The sequence below is a fragment of the Cibotium barometz genome, chromosome 43, assembly GCF_041138505.1.
Source record: "Cibotium barometz isolate CiBa-2024 chromosome 43, ASM4113850v1, whole genome shotgun sequence".
Lineage (NCBI taxonomy): Eukaryota > Viridiplantae > Streptophyta > Polypodiopsida > Cyatheales > Cibotiaceae > Cibotium > Cibotium barometz.
Window position 1 is genome coordinate 32,083,771 of NC_141088.1, and position 23,796 is coordinate 32,107,566.

The 23,796-nt window shown below is 41.0% G+C and overlaps 2 protein-coding genes across 3 annotated transcripts; one reads left to right on the top strand and one right to left on the bottom strand.

Moving 5' to 3' along the window:
• Positions 1–5,089: 5,089 nt before the first annotated feature.
• LOC147613824 (uncharacterized) lies at positions 5,090–6,028 on the top strand. The gene is made up of 3 exons (XM_086781240.1): positions 5,090–5,129; positions 5,240–5,305; positions 5,487–6,028. The coding sequence occupies exons 2-3, from the start codon at positions 5,243–5,245 to the stop codon at positions 5,955–5,957; spliced, it is 534 nt and encodes a 177-aa protein (XP_086637366.1). The 5' UTR covers positions 5,090–5,129; positions 5,240–5,242; the 3' UTR covers positions 5,958–6,028.
• An 8,255-nt stretch (positions 6,029–14,283) lies between these two features.
• On the bottom strand, positions 14,284–19,007 carry LOC147613825 (protochlorophyllide reductase-like). 2 transcript variants are annotated; one of them, XM_086781794.1, is made up of 5 exons: positions 18,685–19,007; positions 18,495–18,572; positions 17,259–17,787; positions 15,586–15,944; positions 14,284–14,721 (listed from the first exon to the last, which is right to left on the bottom strand). In XM_086781794.1, the coding sequence occupies exons 1-5, from the start codon at positions 18,748–18,750 to the stop codon at positions 14,566–14,568; spliced, it is 1,188 nt and encodes a 395-aa protein (XP_086637920.1). In that variant the 5' UTR covers positions 18,751–19,007; the 3' UTR covers positions 14,284–14,565. The 2 variants fall into 2 exon arrangements, with proteins under 2 accessions (XP_086637920.1, XP_086637919.1); XM_086781793.1 differs by having other exon boundaries at positions 18,495–18,590; positions 18,685–18,886.
• Positions 19,008–23,796: the final 4,789 nt, after the last annotated feature.

A 23,796-nucleotide genomic window follows, 5' to 3' on the forward strand; every position in this document is an offset into this window, starting at 1 on the left:
TACATGGTAAAAGCAATACAAGAGGTTGATCCCACTTGCTTTGAGCAGGAAATTGGAAATAAGAAATGGAAAGATGCCATGGAGATGAGGAGATGGTAGCATTGGATGCAAATGCAACATGGGAGTTAGTGCCTTTGCTTAAGGAAAAGAAGGCAATTGGATCTAAGTGGGTGTATAAAGTCAAACACAATGTTGATGGTTCAGTGAGCAGGTACAAGGCACGATTGGTTGCCAAGGGCTATGTGCAAACTTATGGCATAGACTATGAGGAGACATTCAGCCCGGTTGCAAGAATGGCAACCGTGAGAGCTATCATTGCTATGGCTACAGCAAAGGGTTGGTCTTTACATCAAATGGATGTAAAGAATGCTTTCTTGCATGGGTGATTTGCAAGAAGAAGTGTACATGATATAGCCACCAGGTTATAAGAGTGATGCACATCCAAATTTTGTGTGTAGGTTACGCAAAGCCTTGTATGGCTTGAAGCAGGCACCCAGAGCATGGTCAAACAAGATCGGGGAGTGTCTTGTTACCATTGGATTTTAGATATCCAATGTAGATTTTTCACTATATGTGAAAAAGACAGATAGAGGGAGCATGCTATTAATCTATGTGGATGACTTGATTATCTCACTGGTGATAGTGATGCAGACATACATGATGTCAGGATGCTTTTGAAGCAGAAGCTTGAGATGAAGGATTTGGGTGAGCTGCTGTATTTCTTGGGCATAGAGGTGGTGAGATCACCTCATGGCATTTTGCTATTGCAGAGACAGTATGGCTTGGACATGTTGTCCAAGTATGGTATGACAGGCTGTAAGCCTATTTTAGTGCCATTGGAGGAGAACACGAAGCTTTCCGTAGATACAGGTGAGCTTTTGGAGGACCCCACTACATACACACGCATAGTGGGTAGTCGGATCTACATGACCATTACAAGGCCAGACTTGAGCTATGTTGTTGGACTTGTGAGTCAGCTTATGTAGGCCCCTAGGAAGCCACACTTGGATGCGGCTAGACAGATCCTCAGGTACATAAAGTCCAGAGTTGATTATGGACTTTTCTATGAGGCTGGTAGTACAGAGATACAGTTGCATTGGTACACAGATGCTGATTGGGCTGGTAGTATTGCAGACACAAGATCTACCAGTGTTTTTATGTTCTCATTTGGGAGTACTGTTGTGAGTTGAAGCACAACAGTTTCCTTGTCGAGTATAGAGGCAGAGTACATGGGTGCTACTATGGCAACTTGTGAGGTAGCTTGGTTTCAGAAGCTACTTGGTGACATGGGAGAGCCCGTGGATAGGGCAGTTGTCATATATTGTGACAACATGAGCAGTATACAGTTGGCCAATAACCTAGTATATCATGCTGCTAGAACGAAGCACATTGAGGTGCATCATCACTTTGTGAGGGAGAAGGCTCTAGTAGCAGGAGATGTAGATCTAGTATATGTCAGCACCACAGAGGATCAGGTAGCTGACATCTTCACGAAGGCATTGGGCACAGAGACGCTCCACAGGTTTCGGAGCTTACTTGGAGTGCAGTGTGTGGAGTTGAGCTCAAGGGGGAGTGTTGAGATATCGAGCTCAACTAGTACTACGGCAGACATTGATGACCCGCCTGGGTGATAGCTTCCACATCTACACCATTGTCACTCATGGTTGGTGAGATTATGGGTGATATGCAGCTAGTGGGATGACAGGCTATGTGACAGCCATTTTGGATTACTAGAGACTAGCATAGTTATAGTGCCAACTCATTTAGTTGGATTCACATTATGGACCGACCCTTGTATGTTGTAGTAGGTGAGTACTAACCCATATAGTGTGTACTCTGATCTTTATGTTATGTTGGTTGAGTAGAGAAGAAGAAGATAGAAGAAAATTCAGCTATCCATCTCTCTTGTGTGTATGTGTTTGCTTGCTAGGGTTTGAAGCTCTCCCTCTCCCCCACATTCTCTTTACTTACTTGCTTGCTAGGGTTTGAAGCTCTCCCTCTCCCCCACATTCTCTTTACTTACTTGCCTTGTTCTTGCCTCTTGCTTGCCTCCTTAGCTCTAGTCATACAAACTGGAGCTTTGATACCATAAAGAGAATATGAGGGAGAGGGAGAGCTTGAGTTCCTTGCAAGAAAACACACATACACAAGAGAGAGAAAGACAGAAGAGAATGCGACAGAGAGGGAGGGCTTGAGTTCCTTGTAAAGCAAATACACATACTTACACAAGAGAGAGCAATACACAAGAGAGAGATGGATGGCTGAATTTTATTCTCTTCTCTATAACCATTAACATAAAGAGATAAGAGTACATACTATAAGGAAAAATACTCTCCTACTGTAACTTACAAAGGTTAGTCCATAGTGTGAACCTGATTATATGATCTAGTGCTATTACTATGCAATACTCTAGTAATCCAAATATGGTTGTCATAGCCTGTCATCCACTATTGGTATATCAACCATAATGTCACTAACCATGTCAGTGGAATAAGTATAAAAGTTATTACCTAGGCAGATCATCAATGTCTGCAGCACTAGTAGTTGAGCTTGATATCTCAATATATTTACCCCATTACCTTATAGCCACACTCTTAGTAGTACTAACAACCATTTAATCTCCCTCTGTAAGAGCGCAAAGGTGTGGAACACGACTATCCTAATGCAACCATCCTCATATCCTTCTCTTATTATTGCAATATACTTTACTTCTCTCTCATTATCTTTATTGTGCTTAAGATTTTTTTTGAAAAAGATCCTACACTTTGTGAGTGTTGTAAGTCTATAGGGTCATTACAGGCTAGCTTACAATTCTTAGAATATGTTCTTAGATCAACCCATGAAAGAAGTCAATTCATTCTTACTACAAGACTAGTTGTGCCACTAGTAATGTTTTAGATAAAGAAATATTATACTTAGTGTAGAGTAAACTAAGTTAAAAATCTCAATACAAAATTCTAAGTTAAAGTTATTTAAATTCCAATTATCATTGAACCTCTTCACTTTGGTGTATGTATGTTGCACACTCTACACCTTCTAGGCATTAACAGCATCATTCCATTGCCATTACTAGCATCATTTCATCCACGGTAAGAATGTTTAAATGATCAAGCCAAGATAGAGTGTCTTCAAAAGGCAACCTTTGAAAACTCTTTCTATCAAGTTATGAATGGGGTACTTGGTGCTGATGTAGCTTAATTTAAATGAGTTAAATTTGTCTGATTTGCTTATTGAATTAATTTATGTAATGTGTAAGCATATTGGTTGTTTACTAATTGAAGGAAATGATGCTTCCACTCCAAAAACATTTGATAGTCTTCAAAAGAAGGATATGAGATTGGAGAGAAAACAAAATTCATTGCTTGTTATCTCTCGACTAAAACACAAAAATCTTCATGTGACATGGAGAGAAGATATGAGTTTTCTTTAGAAATTGGATGCCGATCTAGGCTAGCTTGACCCATCCTTATAAATTGTAACAATGAAAAGGGGGCCCATAACGAGTGAAAACTCAAGTAATTAGTTTGCACAAGATATCGAAAAACATTGGTGAACTATGGTTTAACGACAAAATTCAATTAACACTAGTTTGGTACCAAAACAGGACACTTAAGTGTCCTTTTTTGGGGGTTGCGAAAAAAAATCAAACTCCTAATGTAGGCTTTAAAAACCAAAATGCTTCATTGGGCATGTAGAACATAACCCTATGCTTATGTAAAAAATGCTAAACATATGAAATGCCTTTTTATTTAGAAGTACATAAGCAACAAAGTAGCATATGTCTTGAAAATGAACATTTTTCAGGATTTTTCCAAATATGCAAGCATCATTCTCTCAAAAAAAATCCAATGATATCAATAGCATTTTTCCCAAGATATTTTGATAGCATACATCAGTCCAAGGAGGTAGAAGTTCACCAAAAAAATCATTTTCCTTTCTTAAAATTTTTTCTAAAAAAGTTGCATAAAATCAGCAAAAGTAACGCGTATTATCAAAACTCAATCACGCCACTAAAAAATAATGTAGCCCTATAAATGAGAATGTTGATTATTGGTTTTCATGCTTGAGATGAGATAAATAAGCCATAATTTGATGTGTATGACACTAACTTAGCCTCCACTTAAGTAGGTTCTTATCGCCTAGCTCTAAAAAAACTGTAAAAAATAAAAATGTAAAATTTGATCATCTTTTATCAAAAACTAATCATAACTATGCTTGCACAAGTAGTCTACACCTATAGTACAACAAATAATGCACTTACACAGCTTTCCCCTTTGATGAAAATCAAAATTAGGCTCATAATTAGACATTTTATGTATTAAAAACAGGTTGCGCAAAAGGCCATGTATGAGAAGAGGCCCAAAAAGTGGCTCTAAAGTTTTAGAAAATTCAAAACAAAGTAGTATTTACCCTACATAACATGGGTGCACCTCAAGTTTTACATTATTAGCTTGCATATGGAAGGAGAAAAATTCATGCTCCACCTGTATAAAAAACGTCATTTCAATATTAGCGAGTCAAAAAATTATCCAATAGTTGTCGTTTGATGATTCCAGGATTTAGTTTACATCATGGGCTTTCCATCAAGCCAAGTTTTATAATCAAACTATGTCCCTTCTAAAAGTTATGTCCAAATTACTACTAATTTTTGAAAACAGCAAAAATCATGCATTTTATTAGCATGTGTCTAAGAAAATTAAAATATTGCCTTGCAAAAGCTAAGAAAAGTGTAATTTAAAAAATCTCAAGGATTTTTTGGGTCTTGAGGAACATTTGTGGATATTAAGCATTTCAAAACTCTTAATAGATTGCCCACAAAAATTCAAAAACTTTTTAGGACACTTTAGTGTTTCAGAACACTTAAGTGTCCAATTACAGAACTAATGTTAACCTTAGATACATCAACAAGCCCATCACAATGTGCATAGATAGGTAGAAGCATATGTCAATAGTTTTGATTAAACGAAGAGATCGAAAGGGTGGTGACCTTTCCCACCTCGGCCTCCTTGTTTGCGCCATGCAAAGAAACGCATAACTCCTTCCTTGCAAGCATCGCTCCAAGCTGCACAAGCCACCCTAATGAAGCCACTAATCCTCGAATCCAAAACACAACAAGGTCGTGGACAGAGGTACGTCGTTTTAAAGCCTGATTAAACCGACTAATCTCGATCCCGCATGGAATTGAATTACTCTTAATTCTATCTTAACCGACAATAATTGGCAGGGCCGTGGGTTGTAGATAATGCAGCACGCTGGTGTGGAGCAGGAGGGTGAATTTGGAACAAGCAGCGGGCCGGCAAGGAAAGTGAGTGCCCGCCGTTAATGGTCGAAGAGGATTAACACTAATCATCTACAAACAGTATGAGACAACCTTAATCCATATTGAATGATTGCCTCAACGCCGCATCATGCATCATTATTTAGAGAGTTTAATCGTAGGCTATATCGATTAATTGCCTCAAAATATCGTGCATTTAATCGTCCAGGTGGTGACGAGGTCCAACACGTTTTCCACCACCTTAGAAAGACGTGTTTCTGCTACGAATAAACGGAATTCGTTTAAAGATCGATCAGCAAGTCTCAGTCTGAAGGACCGCGAAGCCCTAGTCGGTGGCGTGCATTTACACTCGTCCGGCCCTATTAGAGAGGTGGAGGTGGTCGGATACCATCAAATATTAGGTCAAGGAGGTGATACCACAAAAAAAACCATGCCACCAAAGGAAACCATCATGACTAAGGGTGGAGGGGGCACTCATCATATCAGTGGGATTCCTAATGCCAACAACAAGAGTGGAGGTTGGGCCTCATGCAAAGAGTGGTGGAGAAAACAAAGACGGTGCATGGTGTGGGTGGTCATGGCCTTTGTGGTGGCTCTTGCCTCTGCTCTATTGTACCACTTGCATGTGAAGCACACCCAAGAAATGGCTCGCAAAAAGCCCAAACGTTGGTGGTTCTAGCTCATTTGCCACTACACTATCTCAATCTCTTGATGATCCTTTACGTCCTAGTCAAGCCCTTTGTAATACAATACAACATGGTTAAAATTAACCATCTTCTGCAAAATGTTTAAAACATTTTATATGGCATCTTGTTCCATATATCTCATCTTGAAAGCGGTCATCTTCTACATCATTTCAACAATTCAATAAGTTCTTCTACATAGTTTCAACAATGCAAAAAGTTTTGGTATTTCCATAAATTAGAAAGGGGTTAGGGGCCATCAAATAAGGGTGTCTGGGTGAATGCGCAAGTTTAAAAAAATAGAAAGGAAAATTTCATGTAAAATGTCAAAATTTGTTTTCAAGCACTCTCATCTAGGTCTTCTCCACTCATTTCTTTCTTATCCAACATACATTCATGATTTGTCTTACCATATATAAAGTTAACATTGCTTGATTAAGGGTAAAGTATTCTTATAATTTCCACTCACTTGTGTGTTTAAAATATGTGAAGCTTGCATGCTTCATTGGTTATTAACTATGAATATTTATCATTGATATGAATTTGCAATAAAAAAACTTTAATAAAATAGTAAATACAAGTACTTTTTCTATGTTCTAAAGTACAAAGAAAGAAGTAAAGTGAAATCATTACATATTAAAAGTGTAATAAAACCTTAAACTCTAATCTTAAGTTGTTAGTTGGAATTTGGAAAGGGAAAAACACTTGAGAAGTTTTAGCTCTCAAGAAAACTAAAGCCCTACTCACATACAATGCAAAAAAGGAGAAACTTTTGCCCTAATAATTGTTAGAACTATAAATCTTGCATAGGTAGTGGGGATTGCACGATGGAAAAAGGGATGCCAACTAATCCCACATGCAAAGGTAGTTGAAAGATGAAGAGGTACATATAGTCCAAAGGGACGCCTCCTATCTTCAACTCCCCTAAGTTTGTCTGTTGTGGATGAGTAGAGGGCTGGTTAGGTAGAGTGGGGACCTGTCTTAGCATACTGGAGCCTCCGTATGCCCATGAAGATGTGTGTGCATCTAGGGGTGCTAGCCACCCTAGAAAGCACATTGGGCATAAATGTTGGCCCATTGTTGTATCCAAACTTGGTGCGCAAACCATGCCACATCATGGGCGGTGTGCCAGCTCTTGGTTTCCAAGATGGTATTAGAGCCAGGGTTCTTGGTCCCGAGCTACTTTCCTCTTCTGTGCTCGATTGGAGGGGAGCTATTGGAGGTGTAAATCTCCCATGAGTAGTGGGGATTGCAAAATGGGGAAAGGGATGTGAAGTAATCCCACAGTGCAAAGGTAGTGGAAGTATTAGAGGTGTAAATCTCACCATGAGTAGTGGGGATTGCCAGATGGGGAAAGGGATGTGAAGTAATCCCACATGCAAAGATAGTGTGGAAGATGAAATGGTATATATAGTCCAAAGGGACTCCTCCTATCTTCAACTCCCCCAAGCTTATCTTTTGTGGAAGATTGGAGGGCTGGTTAGGTAGACACTGGGACATGCATTAACATATCATAGCATGGAGATGTGTATGTTTTTAGGGGTGCTAGTGGCTCTAGAAAGCATAATGGGCACTAATGTTGGCTTGCCATTATATCTATGAGCTCACAATTGGGACTTATAGTTTCTTGGGTTGCCCTCATAATGTTGATCCATGAGTAGAGTTAAATATATAATAAGTGCCCCTACTTGTAAGCTCTAGTGTGCTCTATCAAATATATAGGTCATGCCCAAGCTATGTAATCTCTAAAATTTCAGCAAAACAACTGCTTTATATATATATATATATATATTAGATTCTTAAATATCAATGCTCATTTCTCCAAGACAATGGGGTGAGAAATTTAACATTCTTTCACTAGCTTTGTCCGGATCTCGAACCCAAATGTATGTAATGAAACAATCCATGTCACATATTTTTTATAATCGAATCATGCAAATATGTAGTAATCTTTAAAATAGGTTTTTGGGAAATTGTTTTGAAGCATATTGAAATAAATAAGGCTTTGGTGTTTGACATATGGCATTGATGCAAACCTAAGCATGTGGTGCATTAATTGGGCGATTATTTATTTTGATGTGCTAGCCTTGCATAGTGATGGCATTGATTCTTAAGCATGTAGAGAGCATTAACTAGATCACATTGTTTTGTTCTCAATAATGTTAGAAAAGATTACAAAAGAAATTCTACTTCTTGAAACAACACAGGGGTAAACAATTCATTATCATTGTTGCTATAAAGTAACATAAACTGTATTTTATGATATAACATATAAGGCAAAAACTAATCCCAATTTCTTATCAACATGGAAACAAGGATGCTATGAGAAATGTACCTATTGGAATTTCAAAAGAAATTATTAAGAATAAGTTAGATTTTTGATCAAAAATATAGTAGAAGCCTCTTACATAATCCTTAGTACACATTAATATATTAACTAACATTACTTGAAAGAAGTTAATTATTTTGACTACAGTAATGGTTTTTGTGTGTATGTGTATGTGTATGTGAGTGGGTTTTTTAAAAGCAAAATGTAAGGCAGCAACCCTAGCATCATCAGAGGCCATGGTGGTGGCACCACGTAGGGTGGAGCAGGGTGCAATTAGTGGTCCAATGGGTGTATTTAAACATGGTGATGGTTGCATTTCTTCAACCGACCATAACATTACACTAGAATGATAGTTGGGTTAGCGTTTCTCCAGCCTGAAGGGAGCATAAGGTGAGAGGAAGAGTTTCTTATGTTCATTTGCACCTAGAGAGAGAGAGAGAGAGAGAGAGAGAGAGAGAGAGAGAGAGAGAGAGAGAGAGAGAGAGAATTGCTCTTACAATGAAACAAAGAGAAGGGAACACCATGAAAAAAGAAGAGAAACACAACGAAAAAGTAAAAGATGAAAAAGAAAGATCTAAAGCCTACATAGAGATAGAGAAAGAAGTAGAGAGAGAGAGAGAGAGAGAGAGAGAGAGAGAGAGAGAGAGAGAGAGAGAGATTCCGAATGGGCCAGATATCCCAGAACATTGACAGATAGGCCCGTAAAGGTCAAAGATTGGATTTTTGGCAAGATTCCGAATGGGCTAGATAACCCAAAACATTCAGTTTTCTTTTGATTTTTTCAGGTGGACAAGTTTGTGGCATATCTGGTTAACTAGGAATGCCTTCATATTTGATGCAAAAGTGGGTATTACAGCTCACATAGGTCGTATATAAAAGGGCTACTATTATGGCAAGTCTCTTCCTTGCGGTCACCTCATTTGATGGAGAATGACACGACTATATATTGGATGAGGGTACTCCGAGCTACACCTATGGTTTGGAGTAATTAGTGAGGGAAAGCTAGTACATCACATGGCGGCCATGTGGCTATTTGTAAAGTAATTTTGGTAATATATCTTCTATTATGAAGAGAGAGAGAGAGAGAGAGAGAGAGAGAGATTATAAACCACTCCTACAACGAAACAAAGAGAAGAAAATACCATGAAAGAAGAAGTAAAACACAACTGAAAATTAGAAGATGAAAAAGAAAGAAAGTGGGCAAAGAAAACGACATGAAAGCAACAAGGGGAAGTGGGAAATGCAAGAACAATCCTTGAAGTCATTGATCGATCAATTTATGTTTCGTCTTTAGAGCAAGAGGCTTCATGACCATCTTTAGGTCTAGACATTATGTCTTTGACGAGTGTTTCTGTGAAGTAGTAGACCTAGGACACAATCTACAAGATAGAGATATAGAAGTCATCCCATTAGAACCAAGAGATAGGGGAGACATCATCCAAAGAGTTAGCTATGAAGGCTGCCCAACCACTTGCAAGAGCCTTAGTCAAGGACATGAGCATGGATGAGTTCGTAAAAAATCTTCTAAACTGATAATACTAGTAGTAGTGACATTCCCAAGGGTGTAAGGTCCCGCCCTCTTTGTAACTAATGACCTCAATCATTTTCTTTTACTCTATACTCCTATGTTGTAAAAATTAAACTAGTGAATTTTGTCAGATAGCAAGCTAGGAAAATTCTTAAGCTGCCCATTATAAAGAGATAGAATATTACTTTTTGATCCTGAGACTCATAGATAGATAATAATAGATATTTTATAAATTTCACATGGTAACAATAATGTAAATATTAGACGAGAATTTTTACTAGACAAAGAGCTAGAAAAATTCTTAAGTTAGCCATTATTGGAAATTATGCTGATAAATCTTGATTTCAAGTTGGGCATGGTACAGATGTGCCTACTTTCCTAGCACTTGGGAAGTTTTTTTTAATCATAATTAATCTTCCCTCTTCTTACCTATTGCCTCCTACTCCACTCGAGTGATTTTAATGTAGTTTCTAGATCTAGAAAACCACAACCTACTCTCCCAAAGTCAAGTTGTGTGTATTGGTAGTAAAACTCAGTTTTTTCTCTGAATTTTTAGTAATTGATTTTATTCTTTTCCTAAGGTTTAATTATATTATTGATATGCTTTTGAGTGTCGTATAGTATTAATGCCCTAATAATAGTAATTAATTTTAATTAAGATTTTCCAAAGGTTTAATTATATTGCTAATATGCTATAGAGTGTTGTATAGTGCCCTAAGAGCCCATTTCTCGGAGCTTCCTACTCTTCTCTCTCTTTTTCTCTCAATTTTAAAATTAGAGAGCTCTTTCTCTCAAATGAAGTTAAGGAAATTCTATTAATTAAGATTAGCAATTAAGGATAATGATTAGGGTAATAGAGAAGTGAAATTGTGTGGTAATTAAGCTATAATTTAATTCTTACTTGGCAATGTTGTACTCAAATTTCTTCGATGCCAAGGCTTCTTACGACAGCCCCAATTCAATTTGCACCTTGTGTAGGGCCCGAATTCAATTTGCACCTTGTGTAGGTAAGGGTGGTGAAAAGTGGCTTTACTCAATGGAAACTTGCCCTTGCATTGAGCCTTCTCATGAGGGTTTTTTGTATTTACTGTAATCATTTGTTAACCACACCCCCTTATATTTGTGAAGGTGATATAAATAACTCTATTGTTGTGGATATCCTGAACACTCTATTGATGTGCATTAATTAATGCAATTAATTAAATGCCACCTTGGAAATGAAAGTTTATTAACCACACGCCCTTATATTTGCGAAGGTGATATAAATTACTCTATTGTTGTGGATAAAACTTTAAGGTTGTATGGGCATCAAAGCCATTTTAACTTGAAGGTGGAGCAAAAAAAATAGCTTACAAATAAAGGCCATAAAAGCAATATTTTCCTTAATAGATGGTGGGCTCCTAGGCCTTCAATTTTGAAAAATTTGAAGTGTAGGGCAAGGTTGCAAATTTCAGGCCTGCTGGCAACGTAAGGCCTCAACGAGACGATGGCACCCCCTTCTCGGACAACATCCTTCTAGCATCCTCCTGGCTTTGCTCAACATGTTTGCAAAGAGGTACGGTACCCCCCTTCTCCTTTGTGGTGTCCTCCTACCGTGGCTTTGATAGACACTGCACCCCCATGGATGTGCTCAGCAAAGAGCGCCCCCCCCCCCCCCCCCCCCCCCCCCCCCCCCCCGGCACTGTGATTCAGAGGTTTTGTACAGAGAGAGAGAGAGAGACCTCGCTCTATAGGAAAGGCCCCCGAGAGAGAGAGAGAGAGAGAGAGAGAGAGAGAGAGAGAAGAGGACACAAAGCGAGAGCGCTCTTCCAAGCTTGGCCAATTAGGGTGGGTTTGAGCACAGGAAGATGGCGAGAGAAAAAGGCCCATAGCGTACTAGTGACCAGAGAGAGAGGCGCGAGGATCCCTTCTCTTGAGAGAGAGAAACGGACACCCTCCCTTGAGCAGAGTGCGTCTTTGTGATAACAGGAAGAGAGAGAGAGAGAGAGAGGGGTATTAACGTGCAACACGAGGACATATGCGACCAACGACGGGACTTGAACTCGGGTGACAGAGCTATGGAGATTGACAGATGCATTGCTGATTTCCCATGAGAGCCAAAGAGGAAGGTTCACAACATGACATGCTATATTTGGAAGATCAAAATAAAGCAAAGGGTCTCACTGCCTTAATCGAAAAGAAAACATTTAGGTAACGTTGCTAAGGTCGTACACCCTTAATCTAACGTTTAGGTGCATATATATTCACTTTATTATATTAATTAAATTTTTAAAGAGTGCTTACTCACTCTATTGTATTAATTAATTTTTTTAAAGGTGCTTGTATTTAATTTTTTCATATTTAAACCTTAGGCACACTAAGGTTTGAAACGTTAGTAATAACCTTGGTCCTCTCCAACGTCGAAGGCCAATGGACAAGCCCCTCCATGGTTGCCTACACCAAGAATGGCGACCGCCTCTGTCCACCACGACCTCCGTTCCCCTCTGCTCACCAACCCCCTAGATGCGTCGCCCACGAGCCTCTCCTACCGGTTTCCTTGTGGCGATCTCCTAAAAGTTATGAAATCGGCACAAAAGACCATCGTACCCTTACCCATAATCACATGAGAGAACTAGGCTGAGAAACGCACAAACAGAAACGGCTGATGTTTACACAACAAGTTTTCAACGAGATGGGGTAGCTGAACCAGCAATGCCTTGAAATCTGTGCAATAATCACACGATTAAAAGTTAAACCTGCGCTCTCCTCCATCGCCTTGCACATGGCTTCTTCGGAGAGTGCCCCCTCTCGAACCTCCTCATGCGACTTGCATTGTACCTGGGTCAAAGCATGTATTGGCGGTACTACTATTTTCCCTTTTTGGTGTTACCACTTGTGCAACTTTGGAGGGAATTTCAAGTGCATTTGATTTTTCAAATGTCAATAAAATAAGGACACATTTTAAAAAGGACACGCTTAAGTGTGCATGATGGTGTGACAAGCTACGGTAGACAATGATGCCTCATTTAGGAGCCAGGCCGACAACAATGAATGGCATCTAGGCATCAGGTTGTTCTACATGGGATACATATGCATAAGGAAAGAAGCTTGACTGTTTTTCTTGACTCTGCACGAGAGAGGGAGAGGGAGAGGGAGAGAGATACGCATAACGATGGAAGCTCTTGCTTGTGTGTGTGTGTGTGTGTGTGTGTGTGTGTGAGAGAGAGAGAGAGAGAGAGAGTGACAGATGGTCATTACCAAGGAGGTTGTGGGGACGTAGTTGTAATTATTTGCAGAGAACAATTTTTTCTTTTCTTTATTTCAATTGTTTCCCCCCAAATTCACTACGTACATCAGTTTTTTCTTCTTTATTTCTGTTGTTTCTCCCCAAATTCACAACGTGAAAGGAATGTCCCAAACACCCCTTTTGTACCACCAATACATGCTATACCCCCCTATAAGGCATCCAAATAATGTCCAAGTGGCTTCATGCAATCCACTCGTACGTGCGCATGGCAACGTGCGGGTCGGTAATTGATTGAATCTTATATGAAAGGATATGGGTGAATGCATGTAAAGAAAAAGTATATGGATGAATGCATGCCAATAGAAAGTATATGGAGAGCCATCATTTTATTGCCTTATGACAGTTCATCATTTCGTTGCCTTTTTCAAGCATTAATCATTACATAGTAAAATGAATCTTAGAAAAACACTCTTATTCTTGGAAATCTCCCAGAATATAACGGAAATGCAAAAAAAACGTTTTGGTGCCAAAATATATAGTTCTTGTATAATATAATATATATTTCAAAAAATGCCATTATTTAAGTAATCGGTAAAAGGTTGTTTTCCCAAGAGCAACTTACTATTTTGCCCACATTAACCCTTGAGAGAAAGAGACGGTCACTCCCTTCTATCAAGCAGCAACCAGAGAGAGAGAGAGAGAGAGAGAGAGAAAGTGAGATCCTAAGATGCCAAAGAAAGAGAGATAGATGGTAGAGAGAGACACAGAGAGGCAATCTCACTTCCTCCTCTTGAGTGCAGCTTAATACAAAAGAGAGAGAGAGAGAGAGAGAGAGAGAGAGAGAGGCAGATTCAAAAAGGCAAGCTGCCTTTCTCCTCTCAAAGCAAGCACGTCTATGAAAGATCCAAAGGTCTGTGTGACCAACAGTCATTCAATTGCATAATTTTTCTTTCCTAATGTTGCCTGATATGCATGTTTACTAAGAAATATATCTGACTGAATCATTTCCTGAGAGAATTACTTCCAATAATGATACTATTAGTTACAAGTATGTATTAAATGTGCATGTTTACTGTACACCACCTTACTAAGAAGTAAACCTTACTGAGCCATACATGTATATAAGATGTGCACGTTTACTAACAAGTACACCTTATTGAATCATATTTACCATAATTGTCTTTTACAAAGACATAGCTTCTAAAGGTTTTCACCACCATCCATAACCACAACCTTCACTTGGGCATGAAAACATAGCATACATACTCATTCTGTATACATAAGAAGCAAGTTACAAAGCCTTCAGTATAGCCATCACAAGCCTTCACCTCTCAATTCAAGTCTAGAAAATGCCAGAGAATACAATGCGTGTACATCTCACATTCCTTTCAAACACTACAGCCTTCAAACTAGTACAGAATGCATAGACTTGAATTCTAAACTCCTTGATTGCAGTTAGCATATACCCTAATCTTGCACTACGTACTAATCATCTACAAAGATGATAATATGCATATGTGCTTATGCGAGGCCTACTAATTTCTCACTGACTTCCCACACCTTCTTGGCTTTTTCAGGATTGCTAGCTTCCTCAGAGAGGCAATTTTCAAATGAGCTGGAGTCGTTGTTCCAGCTCCAATACACTCCTGACTTGCTCAGACTTGGGTCACTCACAACCTGCATTGCATTAAGACAGAAAGAAATAAATGGATTAGTGCAAATGAGGTCCAGCAAAGTAATGCAGAAAATTTGAATGAGCGCTTCCCTAAAGAAATTTAAGCTTGCAAAACTCCACTTAGCCTGGCTGCACTACAGCCCTTATACTTGCATCAGACAGTGTAGGACCATGAGATTTTCCAGCACTCCTCACCTCCCCTGACTAGATTGACAATCATTGACAAGCCCGTGCTGTGTAACCAGAAGGCTTGTAATGCAAAATTCCCAGGCCCTGCTATGGGCAAGAAGGTAATATCATCATCCCTGACTGGGCAGTAATGATGCCTCCTGCCCTGAAGAATGTTGTGCAACAAAATAAACAGCATATTCCCACCAACAGCTTCCAATAAGCAGGGGCAAAAAAAGACCCTTCCTGGACAGCCCCCCCAGACAGAGGTTATGTAGCAACAAGGTTTTTCACAACACAATGGATGGGAAAGCATTTCCTGCCATATAGGACAATTTCTTCCCACAGCCAACAATGGGTGGGGAAGCATTCTTATCTATGTGAACAGCTTTAGACCTTCTAATTCTAGACAGTGTCACATAGTCTTGCTGAGTGAGAACACAGAAAAAACAGCATTCCTATCTGTCTATCCCTAAAGGTTGGCTTGGTTGGGCCCCAACAGGCATGTGGCACTATGTGAACAGCCTTAAGACCTCTAATTCTAGACAACATCACATAGTCCTGCTGGGGAAGAACAACATAGACAAAAGGCACACTATGTCAGCAAGCAGTACCACCCAAGAGAACATCTGGCTGCCAAAGGAGGATGCACTGGACTAACTTCCCACTAGATGACTTCTTAAGACTGGTGTACAAACCTGTGCCAGCCTCTTCCCTGACTCCTCTTCCGACACAAAGCCCTTGGTGATGTACTTTTGGAAAGGAGGAAAGAGAGTTCTGAAAAGGGGAATGTGTGCTCTGAATAGACCAGTTGTCGCGATGCATCCAGGGTAGAGAGAGGAGAAAATTATCCCAGTTTTATCATGGTAGCGCCTGTGGAACTCCTGCATTGTGAGCATGTTGCACACTTTACTGTCCTTGTAAGCTTTGGCACCATCAAACTCCCCACCATCAATCATGGGGGAGGAGTTGACACCATTGAGTCCTCCAGAAAGCCCTCTCAAATCACCCAAGTTAGCCTTGGGGGGAACATTCCCAGCAAGTGTGTTGGTGTTTCCTGCATTGCACAGAATAATAAGAGTCACCATCATCCAAAATAAAAAGGCAAAGTCGAAACCCAATCACAAAAAACCCTAACAACTGTTTGGGCTGGTTTTGCATGAAACCCTGCCCATTAAAGGCTTTTGTAGTGCACTACTGCCCATCTAGAGTTCACAGATGGCCAGGATAGGCCCTACCAACGGGGAGACTATTCATGTAAAACCAGTCTGAAACCCACCCTCCTCCCATGTTCCCACCCTTGATCTATGTCCTGTCCCTCTGGTCTCCAATCACATTCTTCTCTGTTTTTGCCTAACTAGCCTTAGGACCAAGATCCTCCTGTAGTTACCTTATCCCCGCCCTTACATGCTATTCTATCCACCTGTATATGATGCCGCCTAGGAAGCACCTTGTGAGGTTTTCAACCCACAACCTTCTGCTCCTAGACAAGCACCTTTACCACATGAACTATCACCTCATTGGGTAACACATTCTTCTCTTATAGACTAACTTTTATGTAAACAATCTGTCACCATCACAGAACCCTCCTCTTCAACTCCATATAATCACAGAACCCTCCTCTTCAACTCCATATAATCACATTAGTATAACAATTGTCTTAAAGCCTTGTTTTTCACTAGTCACATAACCCTCTTGCTTGTCACCACAGAATCACTATCTGCATGATACTCACCTTTATTACCATACTTTTAATCACAATCCTCACCATCACCACTGCATTAAAATCCTTCCACCTGACCCTCACTTTCATCACCTATCAATCAGACCCTCATCATCATCGTCGCGTTTTTTACCATCTTTACCTACACCACCATATTTAGCATTAATAAAACCTCATCCATTCACCAGTCTGCCATGTCAACAAAAGGGTCCATTCTTTTTTAATTCTTAAAGATGGTAAGCAGAAAACCTCCACATTAAACTTTAGAGTCCCTTATCTTGATGCTGTGAGGCCTAGACTAACCACCATCTCCAGATAATCATGCAAGTCCACGTTCAACTTATAAATTCCAATGTGTTAGACCATATCATCCAAGGTACAATGACACTACCATGCAAAAAAAAGGGCAGCAGCCAGCTTAATGCTTTGAAGACCTACATCTTAATACTTAGAAGGCCTAGACTGACCTTGCAAAAGCATTTCCAGCTAAGAGAAGTAAAGCATAACTTAGACATACCACATGAATCTTCACAATCATCCCCCTGACGATGGACTATTGTGTGAAAGCAGGGGGGACCCCACTTTTCATTTCTAAAAAGAAATAACAATTTCACATGATAACTGTAAAAGGGCAACAGTGAATCTTACCTGTAATAGACCCGACAATAATCATCCTCCTGGACTTGTGTTCAGACTTTTCTAAATCTTCAAGAAGTAGACGGGCAAGAAGAAAGTGCCCCAAGTGATTTGTGGCAACACTAAGCTCAAAACCTTCAGCAGAGAAGGTGGGTTCTTTGGCCGTGGGAAAGTAGACAGCCGCATTGCATACCAAAACATCTAAAGGCCTGCCAGACCTTCTGAAATTGTCAACAAATTGTCTTATACTTTCAAAAGAAGCTAGGTCCAGATGCATGATCGTGTAGCTGCCCTTTGGAATCCCAGCCGACCTGGCTGCTTTCTCAGCTTTCAGGAAATCTCGGCAAGCCATGATTATGTGCCATTCTCCAGAGTCAGCCAGAGCTTTGGCTGTTGCTAAACCCAGCCCAGAAGAGGCTCCTGTGATGATACAAGTGGATTGTGTGGCTGTTTTCTTGGCTTCAAATGGCTTTAAAGTTTCCACCGGTGCGGCCACTGCACTTGCCCTGAATGAGGAAGCTAAGGCATGCTTGTTGGATACCTGTAGGTAAGAAGACATAGTAAGTTAGAGAGGTTTGCAACTCAAATTCCATAACACAACAGGGACGAATTGGTAGCAGGGATAATACATAGACTTGCAAAAACCTTTAACTGGGAGTTTGGCTAATATGTTACATATGAAGGCAGATGGCATTCTGTGAGGCCTCACAGGCTGAGCAGCAGCAGAAAGAATAGCAAACGTTAATGAAACCATGAGACAACACCATGTACCTACGCGAATCCGTGTGCGCATGAAAATTTCATTAGGCACAAGACTCTAGCTACTAGATGGATGAAGGGTGTACATACTTAAGTTAGAGACGATGCAAGGGCTACCCTTGCAGAGAACACCCGTTAATGAAGCACATTGTGAAAAAATTTGCATGCTAGATATCTGCCCTCCATGCAAACATCGACCTCTGCCGGGTATTACAGCCTTTCACATAGTTAGAGGGCATTTACCCTCCAGTCATGTGGGAACCATCCTGCTTACTTCTATGGTGGCGGTTCACCATCTATGGAATCATTCTAGCTTACTGGCGGTTCCCCATCCTGCTCGGGGCTTTCTCCCCCTGAGTTACCCACCAACCCAGCTTAGAACCATAGTTAACCATAGCAGAGAATCAAGTTCTCCCAGAAGATAAAACCCAAAATGCACATCAAAAACCTTAGTACTCCTAGCAAATTCAGGACAGCAGAAGACTTCACCTTGTTTACCCTAGACAAGCTCTGACTGTGGAGGCGAAGACCCAGAAAAGAAGAATCCGCGGAAGAGGTGGCCAATTTCTGCAGACGAATAAAGCTCTATTGTATGAATTAATCAGGTCTCTTTAGCAGGGTAAGAATGAAAACCAAGGATTAAAGTTGAATAATTTCAACCCCAGGGGCGAATCCTCACCTCTTTGGCAGACACCACATGGTTCTGCAAATGTGAAGCGGCTGCACAATTAGCCAAGGCTGCCATATCCGAAAACAAAGCACAGAGAGCAAGACAACCCTATCTCCTGTAAAACCCAATTAAACCCTCAAGACCCACCGTGAAGGACAGCAGAAATATTAAGTTAAGAAACCTTAGGGAAGAAGAAGGGAAAGCTATGCGGATTTATGCACCTCTGTAGATAGTCCTAGATAGCTAGTAAGGTGGATAAGATGATACTGCAATGGAATTGTCCACGTGGCTTTCTCCAATCATATTTCCCCTTCAAAGATTTCTCCTCCCCATCTTGCGCCCACCCCCTTGTTAGTTCATCTTGTCACTCCAAAATCACATTGATGGCTACACGTAATTTTCTATTGGACTAAGGGTTTGCCCTCCATAAATATATACTAGTAACTTGCGCGTGCGACACACAAGAATGGAAGCCGTTAATACAAAGGGTCAATCCAAGGGAAATTTTCCTCTTATTTTTTTGGAAACCTGGATTTCTTTTTTCCCTCCTCTCCTTGTGCCTTGGTTGTCCACTGTTAATATGTAATAGATAGATGTGTGCGTATATATTATATAAGTAGGTGACTTGCGGCCAAGGCCATACAATAAAAAGTGTATGAACCAAAGCCTGAAAAATTATACCTTCATATGAGTTGGACCCTGGGACACATTCACCTCCTCTGGACACTATAATATGAAGTGATTCATCTCCCCACAAAAACGGAAGCAATGGCCTGCAAACGATCCCCACTTTAATTCGAAATACAAAGGGTCAAATCTATCCTTGCATAACCTCAATAGTTGAGGTCGGGGCTTCCTAGTATCCCATAGCATGCAAACCCAGTTTTTATTCTTTGACGACATTTTGGGCTCCACCAACACCTCCCCAAGAGTATACATGGCCAACAGTAACAATTTCCACATAGTTGGAAAAACCTCAACCCAAATAGGGCATGCCTAGCGCAACATATCTCTATACTCTGCCACACATAAGGTCCCAGGGTACAACATACATGAACCAACTGTCCATCTAGAAATAACGGGACTTTCTGCATAGCCAAATCTCGAACTTCTTTGGATGAGAATAGGACCTCATAGAATCCTCTAGGACCGTCAAAGATCTTCTCCACAAAATTACCATCTAATAAATCATGTAACCAATTTGTAATCCTATTGAAGAATGGAATTCATCTAGTAAAAAAGAAAATTGCAGCCTTGTTATGAAAGGATTCGACTTGTGCCACAAACCACCTTGTTTCCACTTGGGCATCTACCACTTCCTCTATTGGAACCTTCGTAGCCCTAACATGATTTGCCATCACATATGGCTGCACAATCTGATTAGCTTGTGCAACTCGAAAGTCAAAAGTCACCTCATGGTTCTCTTCTTGTGGTGCATCAAGAAGCAAGGCATACTCAAGCATCCGACCAGCCTCCTTTCTTCCATATTCACCTCCGATCAATCTCTGTCTTTTAGCATGATCTTCAAACTCTAGCTCTGGCCCTACACCCTTAAACTTCTCTGCAACTTCTGTTGAGACATCCGACCAGCCTCCTTTCTTCCATGTTCACCTCCGATCAATCTCTGTCTTTTAGCATGATCTTCAAACTCTAGCTCTGGCCCTGCACCCTTAAACTTCTCTGCAACTTCTGTTGAGACATGTGCCTCTACAAAATCCATATCTATGGTTTCGTGACTCATTTCCACTGTAGGTGTATTTTCTTTTATTTTACTAATCATGCAAAAATTGAAGTACAATGGCTCGTGGATGGGGCTGCACACAACTCCATTTCTATGTTTTCCCTCTGTGGGTTGAAAAATGCACACATCTCTCTCTCTCTCTCTCTCTCTCTCTCTCTCTCTCGCTCTCTCGCTCTCTCGTGTATGTGTGTGTTTGCTTGTAAGGAACTTAAGCTCTTCCTCTCCCCTGCATTCTCTTTATGGTATCAAAGCTTCGGTTCATGTGAGAGCTTAGGAGGCAAGCAAGAGGTAAGAACAAGGTAATAAAAGAAGTGGAATGGTTAATAGTATTTCCATCTATTTTGCTCTTTGATTTTGGAGCAACACCTTAGCTGTGAGAGCTATGTGCAGACAGGGAAGTCGTCGTCTTGGCATCCTCTTGGGCGAAGGAAGAAGACCATATTGTCTATAACATTCACCCGTTCCTTCTCACCTAAAGTAAGGGCATCACTAGGTGTGATGTATCCTGTCTCCACTTGACATCCGAATACTTCTTGTCCTAGGCAGAGACCTTAGCCCATGTTCTATCAAATAGAAGAGGAAAATTTACCTGATTTTCTTTCGTAACTTGAGGCCTCAGATTATACCAAGAGTGTGACACCCTGCCTTGGTTATCTTTATTTCAAGTCCATCTTGTGGCACTAGGACGAAATGATGAAGAGGCACCATGACCAGCACATTTTGATTACCACTAGAAGTACCTATCTAGAGACCACCTCTCTTCGCCACCATAAGCTAAGGTCTATCTTCTGTATTTGCCAAAATTTGTTTACCCTTATCTGCTAATACTTGTTTACCTTTATCTACCACTCGGTCACTTTGTTTTGCTACTTGTTTACCCTTCTCTAGATTCAAACCAGATGGCAAAACAGGAGCTAATGTATCCTTATGAGTTGGATCTTGGGACATTCAGTTGTGGCTAAGCATTCACCTCCTCTGGACACTCTAATATGAAGTGACCCATCTCCCCACAACGAAAGCAATGGCCTACAAACGATCCCCACTTTAATTCGAAATACAAAGGGTCAAATCTATCCATGCATAACCTCAATAGTCGAGGGCTTGCCAGTATTCCATAGCATGCAAACCCAGTTTTATTCTTTTATGACATTATGGGCTCCACCAACACCTCCCCAAAAGTATGCATGGCCAATGGTAACAATTCCCACATAGTTGATGGAAAGTCTACAACCCAAATAGGGCATGCCTGGCGTAACATATCTCTATACTCTGCCATAGGGTGCCAGGGTTCAACATGCACTAACTATCCATCAAGAAATAACGGGACTTTCTGCATAACCAAATCTTGAACTTCTTTGGATGAGAATAGGACCTCATAGAATCCTCTTTCAGACTGTCAAAGATCTTCTCCACAACATTTCCATCTTTAAAATCATGTAACCAATTTGTAATCCTATTGAAGAATGGAATTCGTCCAGTAAAAAAGAAAATTACAGCCTTGTTATGAAAGGATTTGACTTGTGCCACAAACCACCTTGTTTTCACTCCGGCATCTACCACTTCCTCTATTGGAACCTTGGTTGCCTTAACAGGATTTGCCATCACATATGGCTGCAAAATCTAATTAGCTTGTGCAACTCGAAAGTCAAAAGTCACCTAGTGGTTCTCTACCTATTTTGCATCAAGAAGCAAGGTATCCTGAAGCATCCGACCACCCTCCTTCCCTCCATATTCACCTCTGATCAATCTTTGTCTTTCAGCATGATCTTCAGGCTCAAAAGCTCTAGCCCTCCACCCGCAAACTTCTTTGCAACTCCTGTTGAGACATGTGCCTCTTCTATTGAGACATGTGCCTCTATAAAATCCAAATCTATGGTTTCGTGACTCATTTCCACTGTAGGTATATTTGCTTTTATTGCTAATCATGCAAAAATTGAAGTACAATGGCTCATGTATGGGCTGCGCACAACTCCGTTTCTCCGTTTTTCCTTTGTGGGCTGAAAACGCACACATCTCTCTCTCTCTCTCTCTCTCTCTCTCTCTCTCTCTCTCTCTCTCTCTCTCTCTCTCTCTCTCTCTCGTTGTGTATGTGTGTGTTTGCTTTCAAGGAACTTAAGCTTTCCCTCTCCCCCGCATTCTCTTTATGGTATCGGAGCTCATGTGAGAGCTAAGGAGGCAAGCAAGAGGTAAGAACAAGGCAAGCAAAGAAGTGGTCCGGTTAACAGTATTTCCATCTCTTTTCCTCTTTGATTTTGGAGCAACACCTTAGCTATGAGAGCTATGTGTAGACATGGAAGTTGTTGTCTCAGATTGAGGCATCCTCTTGGGTGAAGGAAGAAGACCATATTGTCTACAATTAACTATGTTAAAACTGCACATGGTTAACTGTAAAAAATTGAGTGTTTCGGTGCGATTTGGGCACGTTTCGGGCCTTGTTTTGGCTTTGTAAGTTTTTCGCATGCACTCTGTGAAGCGTTAGTTTTGACTGTGTATGCCCAATTTATGGTTAAGTGTAAAGTGTAAAGTGTAAAGTCATAATAGAAATTCGGATGCATGATTGTGGATAGGAAGCCAGGTCCTCCACACTCCACCAAGAGCTTCTCTACACCAACCATCACCTCCGACATCTCTGACCATCGTCACCCCGCCGATGCCCTCCAACCACCCGGAGCCCTCCGACCACTTCGACCGTTGTCACCGCCGATGCCCTCCAACCCCTCCGACCACTCCAACCGCCAGTGCCCTACGACATGTCCAACAGCTGTCATTGCCGGAGCCCTCCGCCCGCCCTCTAACTGCCATCACCACCGGTGCCCTTCGTCATCTCCGACTGTTGGTGCCCTTCGACATCTCCGACCCCGCCAGAGCCCGACTGCTCCGACCGTCATCACCACCGCCAGTGTCCTCTGACATCTATGACATGCATGGCCAACTCCGATGGCACTCATGGAGGCAACACCCCTCTCCCTTTCCCGAGGGAGGGCAAGATCCTCTTGATCACCATCTCCCTTCCTCGATTGAAGATATCCCCTCTAGACTACATGATGAGGGTTGGGACTTTGAGGAGGAGGACTTTAAGGAGGAATTTAAGGAGGAGGACACTCAAGGAGGAGGACACCCAAGGAGAAGATAAGGGGAGCACTCTAGGACACACTCTCTGGGAGACAGACTCTCTTTTGTAGGACATTCATTGTAGTGGTGGTTGGTGCGACAGTGTAGAGCATAGGTCTTGCATGTCTAGCCGGTGAGGTCGACTTGGTGGGTATACTTCCCTGAGAGGATCCACGCTCCCTTTTCCCCAACCCTAGTGTTTGTGTCGGTAGTCCTTGAGTTCCCTAGCGAGGACCGGCGGAGTCATCCATAGCTTAAGACAAAATTTG